General features: G+C 32.3%; 2 protein-coding genes across 2 annotated transcripts; one reads left to right on the top strand and one right to left on the bottom strand.

Moving 5' to 3' along the window:
* Nucleotides 1,644–3,243, top strand: LOC109347210 (disease resistance protein LAZ5-like). Its single transcript, XM_019586917.1, has 2 exons — nucleotides 1,644–2,190; nucleotides 3,111–3,243. The coding sequence occupies exons 1-2, from the start codon at nucleotides 1,718–1,720 to the stop codon at nucleotides 3,217–3,219; spliced, it is 582 nt and encodes a 193-aa protein (XP_019442462.1). The 5' UTR covers nucleotides 1,644–1,717; the 3' UTR covers nucleotides 3,220–3,243.
* Nucleotides 8,633–13,281, bottom strand: LOC109348162 (ABC transporter G family member 9-like). The gene is made up of 4 exons (XM_019588421.1): nucleotides 13,121–13,281; nucleotides 11,099–11,888; nucleotides 10,285–10,610; nucleotides 8,633–9,399 (listed from the first exon to the last, which is right to left on the bottom strand). Exons 1-4 carry the CDS (start codon nucleotides 13,238–13,240, stop codon nucleotides 8,731–8,733), a joined length of 1,905 nt encoding a protein of 634 aa, XP_019443966.1. The 5' UTR covers nucleotides 13,241–13,281; the 3' UTR covers nucleotides 8,633–8,730.

Raw genomic sequence — 22,742 nt, forward strand, 5'->3', positions numbered from 1 at the left:
AATATAAGTAAATTAAAGTTTGTCTCTCCATTAATGGAGAGCATCCCTATTCCATCCTAGAAAGCATATAAAAAAATTCTAGGCCCACACAAGAGGAAATTACTTTGAACATGTGCAGAAAATCAAGGGGACATGGCACTGGAATTTGAAGCATTTTTCTTCCAATCGTTCAACCCATATTATGGAGAAATCACTTTTGTCGTTCAAAACATCTACCTCGTGGACCATCTCGATCATGATCATTGTTCAGATTAGAAAATAGAGTTTTTGTTAGTTAAATACCGTGTATTGTTATGTTTTTTTGGTACTTTATATATATATATATATATATATATATATATATATATAACTTGAAATAACTTTACATTAATTTTTATTTCTTATTTTGTCCTTTCCATTATTTAATTTTTACAAAAAAAACTATATAATCCTAAATAACCACTACCAATATTTTAATTAACCACATATCTCACCTTAAATTAAAATTATCATAAACACACAAAAATATAATATAAAGTACACCGAACACAACAAATATATTCTAATTCAAAAAAATGAAATATATAAAAATTGAATATGTAGTATCACATAATATTTGCTGGCCGGCACGAAGTAAATCAAGTGAATGGAAGAAATAAATTTGTAGACATATTTAGCCCCTTCCTATGATAATTTCAGAATCCATCCACGACACATGCAATTTAAAACATTTAAGATTTCCAATTATTCAAATGTCTATTTTTAATATTACATAAAAAAATCGTGTTATTCTAGTGGTGTAAAGAGTTTTGCTAGATCTTTAAAATAACCAAATATTAAGAGTTTGATTCATATGAGCTACACTTGTTAAGAGAAACAGTTACATACTCCAAAATAAATTAATTTCTTAAATACAATTAATAATATAAAAAACATTACTTTAAAAAGAAGAACTAATAGAAAACGGGAGTGATCTAGACACAAATAGAGACCAAAACGTGTTTGAAGGGTTACTACTCCTAAGTAATAGAGCCTCCTAGAGGAAGTCATCTCAGCTGTCAAAATCTACAAAATTCGTTAAGAAAAGTTTGATTTTCAATATTCAGTCATTGTTCTCACTTTCAAAATCAATTTTTACCAAAGTAAAACTAGATTGAATAACTCAACAAAGAGGACCAAAAAAAGGAAAAAGAATACAAATAAAATATACATAACACATCAACAAAACCTCACAAAATTGGTACATGATTAAATTCCTTAATTATAACATTGTCATGGGTTTAATTATAGCAAAGACAACAAAAGTAAAATCTTATCTTTAGATCAAAGAAAAGAGTGACAAACATGTTATAACATACTTACAATGGGACGAAAAGCCATGAAAAAGCTTAGCTTCCTTTTATTGGTAGCTTTTTTTACCCACTTGTAACTTTTTGTATTTCTGGTATTTAATAATAAAATTATATTTTGTCGATCAAAAAAATTGTATTCTTAATATGTATGAAAAAGATTTAGATTAATGCAAATCTCACTTCTGTTATCTGTATATCTTATAAAAAAATAGTGTTGAACTTTCAACTATGGTTACTTTGATGTAAAAAATATATATTCTTGTGACATGTCCTATAAAAAGGAACTCTATACACGTATCAACTCATCATATACAAAGGCTTAGAAAAGAAGCAAGCAATACCTAGGTTTCTTTCTTTTCTTATTATCTTAACAAAAAGCAATTAACATGCAACGTTCTTTGGCAATGAACTTCCAAAGGCAAACACAAAAGATGATGGCAAAGAGATTGAAGGAGCCATGTGACGTGTTCCTCAACCATAGATGCATGGACACAAAGAAAACCGTGGCTACTTTGCTTTACGACCATCTTCTTAGGCACGGGTTCAACCCTTTCTTGGATAACAAGAATATGAAGCCAGGGGACAAACTATTTGATAAGATAAATGGTGCAGTTTTTGAGTGCAAGATTGGTGTGGCTGTTTTCTCACCACGTTATTGTGAGTCATATTTTTGCCTTCATGAATTGGCTCTTCTTATGGGTTGTAGGAAGAAGATAATACCTATCTTTTGTGATGTTAAGCCATCTCAGTTGAGGGTTTTTAACAATGGAAAGTGGTCAGAGGAGGAACTAAGAAGATTCAGATGGGCTCTTGAAGAGGCTAAATCCACCGTGGGACTCACGTTCAATTCCTCAAAAGGGTATATATATTATCTGTTTTTAATATATGCAAAGTTTTTAAACCCAATACTTATAAATTATAATCTATTTCTCACAAGTTATAACTATACCCATTAAACTGACTTTTGGATATAAATTCAACTATCAACTTGTCTTTATATACCTATTTAATATTATGTATAATATGTGATATATTTTATGTATGTACATATCAACTATAGGCAATGTACCCAAAAAAATATTAACTATAGGCATCGTGTATTAAAAGAGAACTTTAATATGTTCTACACTTTTTAATATGCATCACCTGAAATATAAGGATAAAAGAATCAAAACTATTAAATTGTGTTATATTTTCAAGTTATTGCTATACATTCTTTTATATAACTTCAAATTATTTTTTTGAAAAATATAGTTTCAAATAAATAATAAATAAATTTCGTAGATTTTTCATGACATTAAAAATATGATTTTTGATTGAAAATTAAAAGAGTTGGAAACAAAGAATAATTACAAACCAAAAATACGTATAAAATATCCAATTTAGCAATTTTATATTAAAAATATTATTAAAGTGAGATACCACATGATTCACATGCTGAGATTATGCATATTGATATGTAGGAAAAAATATTTTATATCACATGTACGTTACACACGTATGCATTTGAAGGGTACTTATCAACAACAAAAAACACACGTATATAAGTGACAAAGGGTATATCCTAGATAAACTAAATAATGACATACTTAAGTTCTCAATTCATCATATGCATTTGAAGGGTTTCCATATGACTCATTATTGCATGTGTTTTTCATGACTAATTTCCATATAACTCATTATTGCATGTGTGTTTTTCAAGACTAATTTCTATATAACTCGACCGTAATTTAGAGGGGAGAAAATTCTTATGTTCATTTTCATTCTTGTGTAATGCAGGAACTTGTCTGAAATTGTGACTAGTGCTTCTGAAATCATTATTGGCAGCATGGTTGAGCTTGAGAATGAAGAGCAGATGCAGAATTACAACTCACCAAATGCTCTTTAGAACTCACCCTTTATGCTTACTAAAGATGCTAAGAAAATCTAACAATACACTCAATAAGGTCCTAAGTACCTCATAATTGTAATTCGTTGATTCAAAGCTTGATTTAATTCAATTCTTATTTCAATAAGGTGACAACACTCAAAGTTAAAGCACGTAATAAAAACATATCAGATTCTTTCATATGTATTATATAGTGTTGGCTTCACTTGCAAACCAGAAGAAGAAAGAAGAAATGAACTCGAGTAGGAAGAGAAGAAGAAATGCAGAAAAAGATGAGATGAGGGATGAGAGAAAAAATGGATTGAAATTCTATTGCATTAAGCATACATTCATTTACAACCAGAACTTCCTTTTATAGCATCAATCAACTAACTAAACTTACTATATCTAGAAAGTTGTTATTAACCAATTTTAACTAACCAAACTGAATTACAATAAACTTTCAACAACACTCCTACTTAATTCAGTTAATCATTCAATCTTATAATGCCAATCTTCAACCTCAATTTCTCAAACCGTTCTTTCTTCAATGGCTTGGTGAATATATTCGCAAGTTGCTCTTCACTTTTGCAGAATACCATCTTCAGTTTTCCTTTGCTAACTTGGTTTCTTAGGAAGTGAAATCTTGTCTCAATATGCTTACTACGACCATGAGCTACTGGATTCTTGGCAAGATGTATGGCTGATTTGTTGTCCACCATCAAAACAGATTCATTCCCTTCTTCCTTAAGCTTCAATTCTACTAGCAAGGTGTCTAACCATAGGCTTTGACAAGCTTCATACACGCTGCTATATACTCTGCTTCACACGAGGAGAGAGCAACCACATCTTGTTTCTTTGAGCACCATGAAATAGGTGAATTGCCAAGCATAAACAGAAATCATGTTGTGCTTTTCCTGTCAAGCTTGTCTCCACACCAATCCGCATCACTAAAGCCAATTATGTCATAGCTGAGATTGCTGGAGTGATTTGGTAGTAGCAAACCAAAATCTGTAGTGCTTTTGATGTATCTAAGCAGCCTTTTGGCTGCTAGGAGATGCCCTCTAGTTGGTGCCTCCATAAATCTGCTAATCAAGCCTACAACATACATAATGTCAGGCCTGATGTTGCAGATATATCTTAGACACCCAACCATTTGCCTATACATGGTTTTATCAACAGCAGAGTCATCTTGGTGCACAAGTTTTCCTGTTTCAACAGGTGTTGAGATAGAATTGCAATGAGACATGTTGAACCTCTTCAAAACATCAGTAATATACTTCTTCTGATGTATGATTATGCCTTCCTTAGCTCTAGTGAATTCTATCCCTAGGAAGTAGGATAGATTTCCTAGATCACTCATATCAAATTCACTCTTCATAGTTTGCTTGAAGGAGTTGATCTCTCTCACATCAGTGCCTGTTACTAGGAGATCATCAACATATAAACACACAATTATCATTTGGTTTAATTCTGCACCTCTTGAGTAGACACCAAACTCAGCTGTGCATTTGTTGAAGCCAAGCATCAATAGGAAGCCATCAATCCTCTTGTTCCAGGCTCTTGGTGCCTGCTTAAGACCATACAAGGCCTTATGCAATTTGTACACCAATCCTTCACTTCCTGCTACTTCAAAACCAGGGGGTTGTGCAACATACACCTCTTCTTCTAATGGTCCATTCAGGAATGCTGACTTTACATCCATCTGCTGTATGCACCACCCTTTATAGCTTGCTAATGACACCACCAACCTTATGGTTTCCATCCTTGCAAAAGGGGCAAAGACCTCATCATAGTCTAGGCCTTGTTTTTGAAGAAAGCCCTTTGCCATAAGCCTGGCGTTGTATTTGGTCACCTCACCCTTTGGATTTATCTTTACTTTGTAAACCCACCTAACATCAATGACATTCTTTCCTTTTGGAAGTTGAGTGAGCTCCCAAGTTCTATTATTCTCAATGGACATGAGTTCTTCTTGCATAGCTTCAAGCCAGTGGTTCTGTTTGAATGCTTCTTCTGTGCTAACTGGTTCCATCTCAGCCAGGAGGGCCATGTGAACTAGTTCCCCTTCAGTGGTGATTTCTGAGTCTGGAAAGACTTCATAGTCACTTAATCTTGATGGTAGTTGTCTAGCTCTTTGTGGTCTTTGCTGATTTGGCATTTCTTCAACAAGTGGTTGATTGGAATGTGATAGCTCCAAGTCTGTTAGGCCTTCATCAAACTGCATTGTTGTGTGTTTTGATGAGTCATTGTTTGTGTCATTCCAATTCCAGCCTTGAGTTTCATCAATCTTCACATCTCTACTCAACATTATTCTATGACTCAGTGGATCATAGACTCTGTATGCACCTGTAATGTGATAGCCAAGCAGTACAAATTTCTTGCTTCTGTCATCCAGTTTCTTTCTTTGAGCTTCAGGTACATGAGCATAGCAGAGTGAGCCAAACACTCTGAGGTGATCCACCCTTGGCTTTGAGCCTGACCAGGCCTCTTCAGGAGTAACTTCCCTTAGCCTTTTTGTAGGACTTCTGTTCATTATGTATACTGTTGTGGAGACAACTTCACCCCAAAATCTTTTTGGCATAGACTTTGTTCTAAGCATGCTCCTAGTCATATTGAGAATGGTCCTATTCTTCCTCTCTGCAGTGCCATTATGTTGTGGAGTGTATGGAGCAATTACTTCATGAATCAACCCTTCTTTGGCACAATAATCTTTCATCTCAGTTGATAGGTACTCTCCTCCTCCATCAGTTCTCAGAGTCATCAACTTCTGTCCACTCTGTCTTTCTACTTGGGCCTTAAAGTTTACAAAGGTTGAGAATACTTCACTCTTCCTCTTGATCAGATAGGCCCAGGTCTTCCTTGTAAGGTCATCTGTGAAGGTCACAAAGTACCTGTTGTTTCCCAAAGATTGTTCTTCAAAAGGTCCACATATGTCTGAATAGATCAACTCCAGTGGCTTTGTTGATTTAGTTGGTATATGAGACACAAAACTGCTCCTAGTTAGGTTGCTTGACAGACAAACATCACACATTGCGCTTGGACTACTAATTGATGGTAGTCCAGAGACAATTCCTTTCCTGCTTAGAAGTTCAAGGCTTTTAAAATTTAGATGGCCATACCTCTTGTGCCAAATCCAATTGTCATGTGTTGCCTTGGTTAGTAGGCAATTATGATTGTTGACCTGAATCCCAATCTTGAAGGTTCTGTTCTTGGATAGTGGAACTCTCAAGATGAGATTCTTGTCACAGTCATACACATTTAGCATCTTGTCTGCCATGGTCATCTCATACCCTTTCTCAAGTAATTGACCAAGACTAAGTAGGTTGCTTTTCATCTTGGGCACATATAGGACATTCTTAATGCTTGCACACTTCCCATCCTTTCTTTTGATTGAAATATCTCCAACTCCTTCAGCATTGATGGAGCTATGATCAGCAAACTTCACTCTACTCTTGGCATTTTCATCAAGTCTTTCAAACCACTCTTTGTTGCCTGACATGTGATTAGAGCACCCTGTGTCAAGATACCAGCAATCCTCCTTGACTTCTTGTTCTGATGTGACCATCAGTAGGACCTGTTCCTCCTCAGACTCCTCCTCTTGAGCCAATCTGGCTTCAATTTCTAGACCACTGCTATGTGCAACCTTGAACCTACATTCAGATGCAAAGTGACCAAAATTCTTGCAGTTGAAGCATTGAATTTTCTTCTTGTCAAACTTCTTCTTATTTCTCTTTGACATCTGATCTTGTCCACCACCTTTGTTTCCAGAGAATGAGATAGAGTCTTGCCTTGTACCTTCATAGCTTCTTACTTTTTCAGGTCTCCATTTGTTCTTGTATCTCTTTGTGAGGTTCCCTTGATTAAATGGCCTTCTGCTTGTTTGAGCTTGGAGAGCTTGCTTAGAATTTCTTTCTGAGTTTCTTTCTTTGATCCTTTGTTCATGTGCCTCCAAAGTGATTTGCAATTCTTCAATCTTGAACATCTCAAGATCCTTAGATTCTTCTATAGCAACAACCACATGATCAAATTTGGAGTTTAAGGTCCTCAACCCCTTTTCAACCACCAATTGATCCCTCATTACTTCACCACATCCCTTCATCAGATTTGTAAGTGATCTGACTTTGGTGAAATATTCTGCAATTGTGTCACCATCCCTCATTTGTAGCAATTCATATTCTCTCCTCAAGGTTTGAAGCTTCACCTTCTTTACCTTCTCTGCACCAGCATAACATTTCTCAAGGTTGTCCCAAGCTTCTTTTGTTGCTTTTGCATTGGAAATCTTCTCAAAATTCGATTCATCCACACATTGATGAATCATGAACAAAGCTTTACAATCTCTTTTCTTGCAATCTCCGTGGATAAGCCTCTGAGCCTCGGTTGCATCCTCATCTACTGATTGATATCCGTCTTGGATTATGTCAAGTACTTCTTGATAACCAAACATGACCTTCATCTGTATGTGCCATCTATCATAGTTCTTGTTGTCCAGAGTGGGAAGTGTCATTGTGAATCCACTGTTTGTAGCCATGAATGAACGAGTGAGCTTCCCCTTTCACACAGATCCTTGAACCGAAAGAATTACTCAAACAAAGCTCTGATATCACTGTTGGCTTCACTTGCAAACCAGAAGAAGAAAGAAGAAATGAACTCGAGTAGGAAGAGAAGAAGAAATGCAGAAAAAGATGAGATGAGGGATGAGAGAAAAAATGGATTGAAATTCTATTGCATTAAGCATACATTCATTTACAACCAGAACTTCCTTTTATAGCATCAATCAACTAACTAAACTTACTATATCTAGAAAGTTGTTATTAACCAATTTTAACTAACCAAACTGAATTACAACAACAAGCTTTCAACAACATATAGCAATGTAAAGTAGTAGTTGTTTCATAAATTATTTCACATGCCATTGCTTCTCCGGTTTCTGCAGCATATTGAAACCACGTTGACCAAAGAAACACTCCCCGCAAACCCATCAGGACCATTTCTATCTCTACTATCAAACTCATATCTTATATTATCTATAGTGTGGATTTTGACAAATCTATGGTTACTAAATGTGTCTATTGTTGATGTATTAGAAGAAAGAAGCCTAATCAATTTTATAAACTCAAGATACTATTAACACTTTTTTTTTCTTAACCATGCTCGAGATATGCAATGTTGCTCGAGTTAAATGAGATTATTATAAGTGACAACTTTTTCCATTAAGGGTTTTAACATAACTTGCATTCCATAACTTCAAACATCTTATTAAGTTAGAACAACTTTCAATCAACCGATCTACTCGTTTGATTAAGTTAGAACAACTCTCAATCAACCAATCTACTTGTTTGATTAAGTTAGAACAACGATCTCTATCAATTTGAAACTTATATTTATGTCAAGCTAAGGGACAACTATATCATATGTGATGAGATTAATCATTTAGCTGCATATAACGCTACAGAAGATACAATGTGATTAAAGAAAAATATAAATTGTAGAAATATAAAATTCAAAGTACTAAACTATTATATGAGGAGTACACTAAGCTAATTTCTTTGTCACCCCAATCCTCATAAGAGCAAAATAAGCTATTAGTCTGTAACCTATTAGCATTATCCCTAAAACCAATGCAGCCATGGCTTGTTCATGCAAATTAGGTAACCCCATTTGCTTTATAGAAGGAAATTCTTCAATTGGACACTCTCCATTAGGGCAAGGATATCTCTCACCAATGTGATACTGAGACCCAATAAAGAGCTGGTATGTGTAATAGTTAATGGAAATGTACTTAATCCATGCCACAAATTTTGGCATATGTTGGACATAGAACCCAGCAGCAAGACTGAAACATAACATGACAATTGTAGCAAGTGTGGTTGCAGATTTTTGGTCTAGGACAAGAGCACCAATTGCAAGGCCTAGGCCTTGAGATGTTAAAACATGGAGTAAGAGGCTTAACAATGTGTATATGAAATTTATCATATTAGGTTTCAACCCTGCTAACCAATATGTTATGGTAAGAAATATTGTTGGAAGGGTAAGTTCCATAGGAAGGTCAGATACTACCCTTGACATGAAGTATGAAGAGAGTCTATACATTCCAGAGGACCTTTCTTTGTGTAGCATCATTACCTCTTGAGGGAAGGTGAAAATTGCTTGGAAGAGAGGGATAAATCCCCAGAAGCCACTTATGAAGAATAGAAGCCCAATCTGCAAGTACATAACACTGAATTTTAATTATTACCCCCACAATTAATGAAGAGTCCACCTTCCTAATTGGTGTAATGACCTAATAACTCATATGTCTTTATCTTCTTAGAGGATCTTAGTTTTCATCCTTCGATTGTCTTAGGTTAACAACCCTTGTGATGATTTTAATTATTTTTGTTTAACAAAAAAAATATGGCCACAATGTTTAATCCATTTGAGTGATAGTTGCAACCACAATTGCACATTATTTTACAAATAGGATGTAATTGTGAATCATAGTGTTATGATCACATTTCACTATTTTGCAAAATTTCGCTCTCCAAAATAGTCACATTATGATGGTCACAATTTGCATCTAATGCTATTTAAAATCATTTAGTTGTTAATATTTTTTACCCAGAATTTTGGGTTGAGTTCCTCTAATGTACATTTTGCTTAATGTGTGTCGATCTAAACCATTAAATATGATAAATAATTGAGATTATTATGTTTAACCAATAAAACAATATTAAAATTTAGTCCACGTTCATGATTATTACATTCTAAAGAGCAAGTTGCACGTTAAGAATTACTGGTTGACATTTTTTGTATTAAGTATTGAAAACTCCTCAAATTAATCTCAAAATTTTCAAATTCATCTCAAAATCTCTAATGATAACAAATTAGTTTTTAACATAGACTAAAGTGTATCTAAAATTTATCCTAAAAATAACTAATTTGATTTTTATTTCAAATTTTTTATTTCCAACTTGATTACTTTCAGTTTCCAAAGTTAAAAAAAGTGGCCTATTTAAACTTTCACATATTAATTTGAATTTTTTCAAATTTTTATAGCATTAGTATCAACAGAATCTACTACACATTTTGTAAGGAAAAACAAAATACCTGATCCTGCAAATGTGAAATATCAGACTTATACCAAAGTAGTCCTGCAATAACAGATGTTACAAGGAGCTGGAAAATCCTAAGGCCAGAGAATGACTCATACTTTCTCTCTTTGATGTATCTTCTTGATAGGACAAAGAATTGTTGTGACCAACTTGTTGGCCATTTTCCAAAGGCTCTATCTTGCATTTCACAATGATTTTTACCAGAGTCATTGAATTGTTGAAGTTCTGGCTTTAATTGTGCTTCAAAGTTGCTCTTATATGCTGAAACCAATTGCTGTTTATCTATGGCATGCTCCTCATTCAATTCATTAATGTAGACACCTGCAATTTTACTAAGTTATCAGTAACAATGCAAAGAGCAATATAATATCTAAGTATTATAGAATAGAGGTTATGAATAATGTTATCTCAAAATATGTCCCAAACCAATTACAATGAAGGAAAAATAAAAATGATTGTTTTTTTCCTAGATACAAGTTGTTTGCTAGAATTTTTAAGGACATCTTTTATCATAAATAAAGATATTCAAATTAAAATCAAAACCCTTGAATAATGATCATTATATAAATTTTTTTGATGACCAATTTTGATTATTTCCATTTTCCAAAAGATAAAAATGGTCCTCTATAAATTTTGGGTCTTCTCCAAACTTTTATAACAATTGTATCCATTAGAAACTTAACCAAATTACTGTTTATAAAACATACTATAGACAACTTATTTGATTAAGAATCTAAAAGAAAAATTAATCTTCAGCAATAAAGTTGTCCAACTTTAATTAATAAAACTTGGACAGTGTAAAGACATACCATTTGCAAGATCCAAAAGGAAATCTGAAGGGTTCATAGCCATTGCTGGGGCATATCCAACATTAGAAAAATAATCAATGGCTTCAGATCCCTTCCCAAAGTACAATGTATAACCTTCTGATAGCAGCAACACCTTATGAAACATATAGTATAATCTGCTAGAAGGTTGGTGTATTGTCATCACAATAGTTCTTCCTCCACTTGCTAGTTCCCACAAAGTTGACACAATTCTTTGTGCTGTGGTTGAGTCAAGACCAGAAGTTGGTTCATCAAGAAACAACAAGTTTGGATTTATGAGCATTTCTTGTCCAATACTAACCCTTTTTCTCTCTCCACCAGAAACCCCTCTTAGATTAGGGCTTCCAACTATGATATCTTTACACTTGGTTAAACCAAGTTGATCTATTACAGCTTTTGCATGCAAAACTTTCTCTTCTTTTGTGACACTATTGGGTAATCTGAGAAGTGCTGTGAACACCAATGTTTCTGTGACAGTTAAGTGAGGGTAGAGTACATCATCTTGAGTAACAAAACCAGTGTTCTTTTTAATTGCATTTGAGAAGGGTTTTCCATTGTAAGTTATAGTTCCATGAAGTTTCCCTCCAAGCCTTCCTCCCAAAGCTGTTAGTAGAGTTGTTTTGCCACTTCCAGAGGGACCTAGCATTGCTAGCATTTCACCAGGTTCAACAATTCCTGTCACTCCCTTCAGTATCATTTTCTCTTCTTTCTTTGTGTTCTTATCAAAGAGTCCTCCTTTTTTTGTTTTAATTTTGTAGACAACATCACTAAACTGCACATTGAGTAATCAAATAAATGAAATAATAAATAAAAAATGAAATCAGCATGATCCATTTTAGCATATACTCACACTAAAAACTACAAGAAAGAACAAGGGAATACGGCTAGTTTAGTGTGGAATCCCTTATAAGCACCCATAATACCAAACAATATTTTCATTCTTATTTGAGTCTCATACATTGTTTTATAATTTATTATAACATCCTATGAAATAATAACAACATCTACTTTTTTTTCACAATAACAAATATCATTCTTATTTTTATTTGAGTCCTGCAAACTACCTTATTCTTAATCAAATGTATATTTTTTCATTATAACTCCTTATTCTTATTTCTCTCTCCTTGTTCTAATTTAAAAATAGAATTAATATCACAATATATAGAAGAGAGTAAGAATATGGTTGCTCTTAAAATGCATGACTCCTTGTGTAGGATTGATAAAGAGAAACCTATGTGGAGAATATTATAATTTGATGTTATCTAATCTATTTGAAATATGAGATCTAATTTGTACAATTTTACACAATAGTATATTAATTCATTTATTTATTGAAGCTTATGTAGGTTGATACCTCTTTTTGTCCATTTATAATATATTTGCTTTACTAAGTCCATTTATAATATATTTGCTTTACTAAAAAGAAAAAGAAAAAGGCAAAGGGGATTGAAAATCAACATTGTTTTTTTATCCAAGGAAAAATTATGTAGTATAAATATTTGAAAAAGAATGAAGGAAAATTAAAGACAAAGGAAACGTGATAGGAAATGTTTCTTGTACATCACAGCATGACACCTTTTAAGTTCATAGGAGTAAGTTTCAATACTTTGCCTTCTAAACATGAAAAGGTTTCAATACTTTGCCTTCTAAACATGAAAAAGTTCACAAAAATGTTACCTTTTTGTTTTTGTGTTTTTAGTAAGAAAGTCTCTCATTATTTCAAGAATGATTTAAATATTTTTTCAGATGAAATCTTAATAGAATAATAGTTTTGTGATGGGGTAGATATAACATTACTTATAACCTGATTATGACTTCACCTAGAAGCTATTAAACGTACGAGTCATTTTCATCAACAGAACCAAAACATCTCTAAGAAAATGGCTACTTGAAAACTAACTTTACCTATCTACAAATTCATTGAGAGAAAAAGAAGGTCACACACACACATATACATATATATATATATATATACATATATTCTTCCTTCTAACCACAATATACCTTAAGAATGACCGGACATTTTCCCTTTTGAGAAATCCTAGGTGCTTTCTCATGCACTCTTCCTTTGATAATAGTTTGAGACTCAATATCTGCCATCTTTTGATTCATAGCTACCTGCATCTTTCAGAAACAAAGCTTTATTTACAACACTCTACAATACTACTCTTTAATTCTATGTTCCTTCTATATATAAAAATAAAGCATGTGACAAAATGACAAAGAAGAATCCAATGATGTAATCTAATCTAATGCGTGTTCTCTCGTGGTTGTAACTATGAATTCTTCAAATAATCCATACTCTTTCCTTTAAATCATAAAAAGGTGAAGCGGTGCATTATGATTTTATATGTTTTACTAATATTAGTGAACAAGTTTTCTTTACATTTTCATTTTATTAATGTGGACAAAAGAAAAGAATGAGTGTTATATTCATACCCGAGAACTAAAAATCGTGAAGAGGAAGATCTATTTTACACACAATTTTTTTAATTGATTTAATACATACATTTTAAGCCAAAAATTATCAATCAACAAATACTTGGTTTAATTTATTAAGAAGAGTAGCTAGGGGAATAGATAGTCTGTTCCAAAAAATCAACTATTACTCTCTCTAGTCAGTCAAATTCGTGAAGTAATATAAAAGTGTTCCTTCCTATTTTTAGAATATTTAATTTTAATTAAGTAAATGAAAAATAGGAACATGTGATCTTACTCTAAAAAAATTAATTACTCTTTCAAATAACAAATACCAAACGAGGACCCAAAAAATGTCAACATCATGCTCTACAGCCATAGTGTACAGATTTTTTAGTCTTACAATGTTAGTGGTATTTGACAATTGTCATGCACAATAATAGGTTTGAGAAGTGAATATTGACATTTATTGAAATCTCACTTAGAAGTTGGAACAATAATTTGCTTTCTTTTGCGTGTTGAAACCACTCTTTGAAAGCAACACATATATTTCCAGATGGCAGAATTGAGTTAGTAAATTTGTTGGAATAGTGTTATTCAAACAAACTTACATTTAATGATTTTTCTCAAAGAATCACTCTAATAACCAAATGATAACTTAAAATAGGCAAATTTTGATTGTCAAAATAAAATTATTGAAGTTTCATTTGATAAGGAAATTTGTTCAGATATTGGATCCACAATTTAATTAAAAGTTTAGTGAATAAATCTTTTGAAATATGTTATAAATAAAGTATTATTTTGGGTAGTTATTTTTTGCGTTCCAAATATATTTATACTACTTAATAAAAAAAATACAAAATAACTACATATCATTTAATTTATGTTTATCTAATTTACCCTTTATAATTTATAATATCATATTTATATAAATTATTATTATATCAATATAAATTAATATTTCTTATATAAAGTGTTAGACATTTATAATCTGCAGATTACACATTACAATTAACTGAAAAATGGATTGACATGTACAAGAGTGTCTGTCAACACGTTAGTGTTTATAATACGGAAATAACAATTTATAAATAATAAAATAAAATTTCAACTAAAACTTTTAATGAATAAATCTATCAGTGTGTATGTATCATCATTAATTTATATTTAATAATTATTAATTCTTCAAAAAATAAAAAATAATGGATAATACATTGAATTTAAATATTTATGATGTAAATATTACACATTTTTTTAATGATTATTATTGCATTCGGTTAGTATTGAGTTCTCTCGATGCAATGTAAAATCTTGAAAAATTATGTTGACTTTGAGTGGGTGGTATTGTGAGTCTTGTTGGCCTACCATAATCTTAAAAGTTCCAAAGATGTGAAAACTCTAATACTTTGATACAGTGTACTTTGAACCGTTACAATTTCCGATGTATATTTTATTTGTTTTGATTTCTTATCCTATGACAGTACAATATTTCACTCATTTCATATCTTTTATAAATTTAAACTTTTATTTCAAAGGTTAATATCTGTGTAGGTATTTTAGCCGAAATATAATATTCCTTAATTATTATGTAATTTAATTAGGAACATTAGTTCTTAAACGGCTATGAAAATACTATTGAACACTGACTGAACAGTAATTTCATAATAAATAATTAATAAACCTCACCTCACAATAACTGAGGCCCAGATTCAAAAACTATAGAAAATTGTAACTCTGTAACAAAATAGATGCAAGTGTAAGCAATGCATGAATGAATGCACTGAAAACCAAATCCCTGTATTCTCAAAACATGTTCCTGCAATACAACTAAGCATTTATAGGGTTGACTAATTTAATTTGGCAGCAACCAAATTTGGGTCCTATTAGAACTCTACATTCAAACAGAAAGAAAATAAAATAAGGATAAATTTCAATGTTAGAAATAAAAGAAAAGTATCTTGGAGGATGATAAATCAATGCTGAGTGTGGTCCACCCATTTCTTCATACTTATGTCTGAGTAAATTTGGAAATTGGGTTTCAGAATATTTTGAGAATCGTATAATTTGTCTAAGAGGTTACAAATAAATTTGCAAACTTACAAATAAATTTGTCTTTACAAATAAATTTGAAAAATGGGTTTCAGAAATTTTGGGAATTTGTTAAGAGGCGTGTACAAAAAGGCAAGGAAAAGTATTCATAAAAAAAGAGTGTAATTATTACATACTTTTTTTTGGGGTAAAATTATTACATAATTGAAGAATAATCTTAATCATATTCGGTTTTGATTAAATTCTTTTAATTTTAAGTCCAACATTTCACACTTGCAGCACGAACTGTTGAGCCTCTTACTGCATGTTATGATTAAAGACCAACAATCTTCAACCACATTTGCCAAAGTTCTCTTATTATGTTTCACTCTTGTTGCAGGATTTTATGTTAAGCATATGCCAAAATTTAAACACTAGGTAAAGTAAATTCCAACACCTACTACACATACCAGCTCTTAATTTGATCTCAGTATCACACTGGTAAGACATACCCTGGTCTAATTGAAGAATATTTATCAATAAGGTTATATTTGAAAGTTACGAGTTAATGGGAATGAGAGAGATCAAAGAGCTAGTAAAGAGAAAAGGAAAAGAAACACTATGTCAGATATTGTAATAAACAGCGGTTAACAGATGAATTTTGAACGAAACTGTTGAAAATGAGGTGGAAGAACATCAACAACGCATAATAAAGCAAGCGCTGTCAATTTGTGTAACTTCAACAGCACATTCTTGACAGACAATGCGTTGTTGAACATCAGTAACGTTAGCGCTGACTTGAATAATTTATTTTTAACAGGCATTTGATAGAAAGCGTTGTTGATGGTAATATATGCAACATCGCATATTTAAGGAAGCGTTGTTGAAGATAACATAATAATCGCGCTTCCTTAATTATGCGATGTTGATGTTTTACGACTTTTTAAGCGTCTGAGAAATTAATGGCGGAGTAGTAATACGTCTCTTCGTTTGTTGAAATATTAATGGTTGAGTAGTTATACGTTTTTTGGTTATTGAAATATTAATGTCGAGTGGTTATGCGTTTCTTGGTTGTTGAAATATTAATGGTTGAGTGGTTATACATCTATTCGTTTGTTAAAATATTAATGGATGCTCATATATAAATATTGTGATTCACTCAATGTTCTATAATCTATTTCATCAGTAAGCTAAGAACCTAAGAGTATGTATTTCTATAAGAATGTGTTCATGAAGATAGGAGGAAGAAAACACAAAGTAGTAAAAAAAAAAGCAATACTGCAAAGAGTGAAATATAGAGGAGTCAAGGAAAAATTGCGTTTCTGTTTCAGAATCATCTCAAGGAGGTTTTTAACAAGTTTTGATTTCAGAAGGAAGGTGACTGTCATACAAGATTTGCATGAGATGAAACAATTGAAAGTAAATAAAAGGAAAAGGGGAATGAACTATTTAGTTCATTAAGCTCTTTCAATTTTTATTTATCTCTTTCAATTATTTTCCTTCACATCTGCATCAATTCCTAAAGTTCATTGATTTCTCTCATTCGATTTTCAGGGAAAAATGACCCAGATTTTAAAAGGAAATCAATGAACTATGTTCTACAAGATTTGTGTAGAGGAGTCGAAGAAAAAATTGTGGACAAGATTATTTCCTCTTCTACCAAATCATTTAGTTCATTATATTTGCATGTATTAAATTATTTAGTTCATTATAATGTATTTTGTCTCTCTGAATGAATTATAAAACAATTATTTTGAATGTTAATTTCTGTTTTTTTGTTAATTATTTGGATGGTTATTCTCTTTAACAAAATGTAACGTTTAATATTTTATCCAATTTCATATTAATAAACACAATTATATAGTAATAATCTACTTCATGGTAACTTCATGTTAATTTAAGTAAATTCATGTTGTATAAATATTTTTCAGTTATGTAAAATGATAATTTAACCATGCATAACTATGAATACGTTGTAAATTTGGAAAATGAGTTCAGTTTAAGAGCACATAATTCAGATAATGCTGTCAATTAGATTCTAATCAACAACGCCACATCTAGGCAGCGTTGTTGATGTGTTAATGAAAATAAGTAGTAAACAGCTGGATACGCAACAATAGCGTAATACTTAATATGCGTTGTTGAAGATGTTGATACAATAGCGCTACCTTAAATATGTGTTGTGGAAGAGGTCATGTTCATAATATGAGTTGTGTACAGTTGGATACACAACAACAGCACAATCGTTAATATGCATTGTTGAAGATGTCAATACAATAGCGCTACCGTAAATATGCGTTGTTGAAGAGGTCAATACAACAACGTTATCGTTAATATACGCTGTTAAATGGTTACTACAGTTTAAATATCTAAAACATGAGTCTTTTCCCCTATGCTCTCAAACTTACTCGAAAAGAAATCCTCACATACTTAACAAACCCTCATACTCTCAACAAACTCTCATACTCTCAACAAACTCTCATACTCTCATAAACTGAAAAAACTTCATCAATGACTTTCCAAAGTTGCGATCATGTATCTCATAGTGGTAACGAAGCTTCAGCGACTCCACAAGACCAACAAACCGTTGTTCAAAAACGACCTCCACGTGGAATGACTTCCATGAAAAATGTCATTCGGTCAAGAAGCAAGAATGTGAAGATAGAAGTTCAATGGAACTCTAAAGGTCAACCATTAAACAAGAAGGGCGGCAACCCATTGGTAAGCTACATTGGTATTGTTGTTAGGCAGAATCTGAAGCTAAGAATCAAGAAATGGAGTGGTGTAGAGAATACCGTGAAGGAGCGTATTTGAATGTACGTATATGTGTTACGTTTTCATGCAATGTACGTATATGTGTTATGTTTTCATGCAATGTACGTATATGCATGTAATATATAATGTATATGTGTTTTTATTTCAGGCAACTTTTGATGTTGATGAGTAGCATAAGGATTATATCCTTAAATCGACTGGCAAGACTCTCCGACAATTCTGAACTGATGCCATAAAATTACTCATAGTGGTTGATGGCAATGTCAACCTAAAACCTCCAACTAAATATGCAAATATCGTTGATGAAGAGGATTGGAAGACTTTTGTCACCCTACGCATAGAAGACGAGTCTTTCTTGGTAAAATCATATTCTTTGTATTGACTTTTGTATATCTGCTTTTATATATGATTATTGATATTAATGTTATTTATTGTTTCAGAAATTAAGAAATGAACACCGCAAGAGGGCATCCAAGCATTTATATCCATATCGAGCTTCTCGAGCGGGGTATAGAGGAATCGAGAAAAAAATTGTAAGTATTGTTAATTTGTAAATACATTATTGGTTATGTTTTGTATGCATATATATCTAATTACATTATTATTGGTTATGTTTTGTATGCATATATATCTAATTACATTATTATTGGTTATGTTTTGTATGCATATATATCTAATTACATTATTATTGGTTATGTTTTGTATGCATATATATCTAATTGCATTATTATTGGTTATGTTTTGTTAGTTGGAGAACAAAAGCGATACACCAATGACTCCACATGGAGTAGAACTCGATGTTCTATGGGTGGATGCCTGTAAGAACAAGGATGGTGTCATCGATAATGAGGAAGTTCAAGAAGCGACAAGACGTGTTGTAAGTGCTCATATTAATTATACTTAATTTTCATACTATATTTATCAAAATGTGATTAATTAACATTATATTTTTTCTTGATTTGTTAGATTTCCCTAAAAGAAAAGGAGGCAAACTCGGATAATCGTGTAATACTTGACAAAGCACTAGGACGGTCTGTCTACCCTGCTTGTATATGAGATGCAGGATTTGGGGTTAGCCAGCGGACATTTGTACCACATCCAACGTTTGCAACCAAAGCCCAAATGAGCCAGGTTCAAAATCAACTAGTTGGCCTCATGCAATGGTTCAACGAATTTGAATAATCAATGAAGGCGAAGGAAGTTGAGTGGCAACGACTAGCTAGTAATGCTACCATTGTTCCTTCAACCGCCAATAAGAGTTGCACTACACCTGCACCTTACAACATTCCCATTCTGATTCCCATTCATTAGGTAATTTATTTAACTTATTTTAATTTAGTCGTTAACTAATTATATGTTTTAACTTACGTACATGGAATCAATTCTTGCAAACTTTTCCTGGATACCCCAACTAGCCGAGTAGTGGGTGTTGGGAAGTGCACAAGTTGGTCGATGTTATACTGCATAATGCACGTATCCCACACCATCATGTGAAGGTCTCGATTGACATTGCAATTGATGATAATGTGTTGCTGCAAATTCCTCTCGATGAGGATATCTTCACAGTTAGAGGGGCTATAGGCACTTTTGTGGCCTTGTGGCTTGGCTAGTAGACCTTGTTCAAGTAATTCCTCCTAAGGCATGATTTTTCACCTTATGCTCACTCATATTATATATATATATATATTGAATATTTTAGGAAAATGTACATTTCACCCCAGTAGCACCCAAAAGTCTAAACCATCTTCTGGAGATATGAGCTCAAAGTCATCTATTGGGGATGTGAGCTCCAAGAAGACTATCAACTATTGTACTCAATTGATGGAGCATGTACAAAAGATGAGAGATGATATGATAATTATATTAATTCCCAAGGAAGTCTATGGGGATAATATTGATGAATACATTGGCATGACTGAAGTCTAGGATATATATAAACGTGATTGTATAGGTGCAAATGTTGTATGTATATATATGAGGTAAATTATGTTTTCTTAACTTATCATGTATGCATGACGATGTGTTATAATTAACTAACATTTGTGTTATATATATATATTAGGTACTTGTATAAAAAAAATTATTAAGGTAAATAAGAAAAAAAGTGATGTTCATATCCCCACACCTCACCGCTTTGATGTCGCAAGGAAAATGAGATTGGGGAAAAAACGGAACGAATTACAGATAATCTCATTCATCACAAAGAAGATGCAGATTTATGTATTGTACCTTTTAATATCGGGTGAGCATTTTGTAATTGCTTTTATATTTCTTTCTTTAGTATATACTTTAACATTTCCTAACCATGTACATATATTTTGTTAGGCAACATTGAGTTTTGGTTGCCATCAATTGGGTCAATACAAAAATATACTACTTTTAGTTACACTTTCACTTTCCTAGTTATTTATTAGTAAAGTACATTTTCTATTGTTGAGTGTGGTAAAAGTTTACAAATTGAATAATCGTGGTAGAAACAAGTTACCAAATCCCAACAAAATCAAGTGGACTCGTATAAAGGTACTAGCACAAATCATCTTAATCAATTATATGTGTAATGGCCAACTAATATATGCTATTGTAGACCCCTTGTCAAACAAAGCAGGTAGATTGCGGCTATTACGTGCTGAAATTCATGAAGGAGATCATTAAGCAGTGACCAACTATAGAAATCAAGTTTGTTGGCAAATCATATACAGATAACCAAGTCCACCACATTAGAGAATAATGGTCAAAGTTTGTACTTAGTTTAGTATATTAGTTTTCCACATATTGTAGCTTAGGGAATTCAATTAATGTTCAATGTAATGTATATGATTTGATCTATGTAATATATGTTTATGTAAATAGTGTAATTAATATGCAATATATAAATTCAGTTAAAATTCACTTGTGTTCATATAGTTGTCATTTGGTGTTTTTGTATGCATTCATTTTGTTGTTATGTTCTGTTTATGTATGCATTAGGGTTTTTATGTTGTGTGCGTAACTTTGTACAATTAGGAACAATGGTCTTCGACAACACTTTTGTATGATTGCATTGTAGTTATACCCATACAACAGTGCTTTTTAACAATACGTTGTTGATTACGTTGAATTCAACAGCGCATTCTCAAAAAAACATTGTTGATTTTGTTGAATATAACACTGCATGAACAGAAAAACGATGTTGAATACTTATCTCTCATTTATTCTCTTTTAGCTATACCACAACGCATGTGGTAAGAAGCGCTGTCAATATAATCAAAACTATTTCCTCTACACTTAATCACTTAACACAGTGCTTAATCGATTAATTGCTTGAATGTTATTTATTGACATTATTAATTGTTCTATATATTTCATTAATTATCATTAATTGAATGTCATAATGTAATTATTAATTTGATTTTCATTAAAAAAATGCATTGATAAAAAAATTATTATATCTTCCATAGCGTTTCCTTAAGATTGCACTCTGGAACACTTACGTTCATATTTGAATGGGGAGTTTTTCCATAGCATTTCCTTTAGGCTGCGTTGTTGATTAGGTATCATTGACAACGACTTCTTCATTATGCGCCGTTGAAGATACTATCAGACCTTAAAAAATTAAAATGTTCTCGCATTCTCACGCATTCATCAACAATTTCAACCTCACTTACTCAGCAGCTGCATTTACTCTCAAAATCGACATCGAAAATCATTCAACCTCAAAATCATTCACTCATTCAACACCAAATATCATTCACTCGTTCAACACAAAAATCATTCAATACCGATTTCGAAAATTCTTCACTCGTTTAACCTCAAAATCATCATTCACGCATTCAACACCGAATTGAAAGCGAGTTTTTCTTATATTTATTTGTCTTTTTAATTACATTATTTTTAGTTTGTATTGAGTTATAAATATTTTCCTGATAAATGAGTGAAACTGATTTCACTCATTTAGCTTGTATTGAGTTGTGGTTTCCGACTCATTTAGCTTACATTATGAGTTAGGGTTCTGATCATAATACTATTTGCTCTGCTTGGTGAGCTTAACTCTAAGACTTAGGGATTTATGCTCATTATATTTTTTTGATAATAGAAAATGGATGAGTGCCAATCGATTGACGAAGGAGTATGAAGAATGAGTAAAATCGTTTGTTAGGTTTGCAATTGAGAATGCTGAAAATCCTAATAGAATTGTATGTCCTTGCTTAAAATGTTGTTACTCAAACCAAACTACTCCAAATGAGTTAAAAGGTCATTTAGTGTGTCGTGATATTGATCAAAGTTACACAGGTTGCACAAGACATGGTGAGACGAGAGACGTTATGAATTGTGATAATGAGATGCATATGAAAGACAACTACACAAATGCATATGAAGATGATCGTTTCGAGAAAATGGCAAATGTTGTCGAAAAAGATCTTCAGGA

Source organism: Lupinus angustifolius, chromosome LG05 (assembly GCF_001865875.1).
Source record: "Lupinus angustifolius cultivar Tanjil chromosome LG05, LupAngTanjil_v1.0, whole genome shotgun sequence".
Taxonomy (NCBI): Eukaryota; Viridiplantae; Streptophyta; class Magnoliopsida; order Fabales; family Fabaceae; genus Lupinus; species Lupinus angustifolius.

Bases quoted from the DNA above. Each gene is read 5' to 3' on its own strand.
- LOC109347210 (XM_019586917.1), top strand. From the start codon at position 1,718: ATGCAACGTTCTTTGGCAATGAACTTCCAAAGGCAAACACAAAAGATG. The intron at 2,191-3,110 runs GTATATATATTA...TGTGTAATGCAG, and splicing joins ACGTTCAATTCCTCAAAAGG to GAACTTGTCTGAAATTGTGA.
- LOC109348162 (XM_019588421.1), bottom strand. From the start codon at position 13,240: ATGCAGGTAGCTATGAATCAAAAGATGGCAGATATTGAGTCTCAAACT. The intron at 11,889-13,120 runs GTATATTGTGGT...CTCAATGTGCAG, and splicing joins AATGTCCGGTCATTCTTAAG to TTTAGTGATGTTGTCTACAA. The intron at 10,611-11,098 runs GTATGTCTTTAC...GTAAAATTGCAG, and splicing joins CCTTTTGGATCTTGCAAATG to GTGTCTACATTAATGAATTG.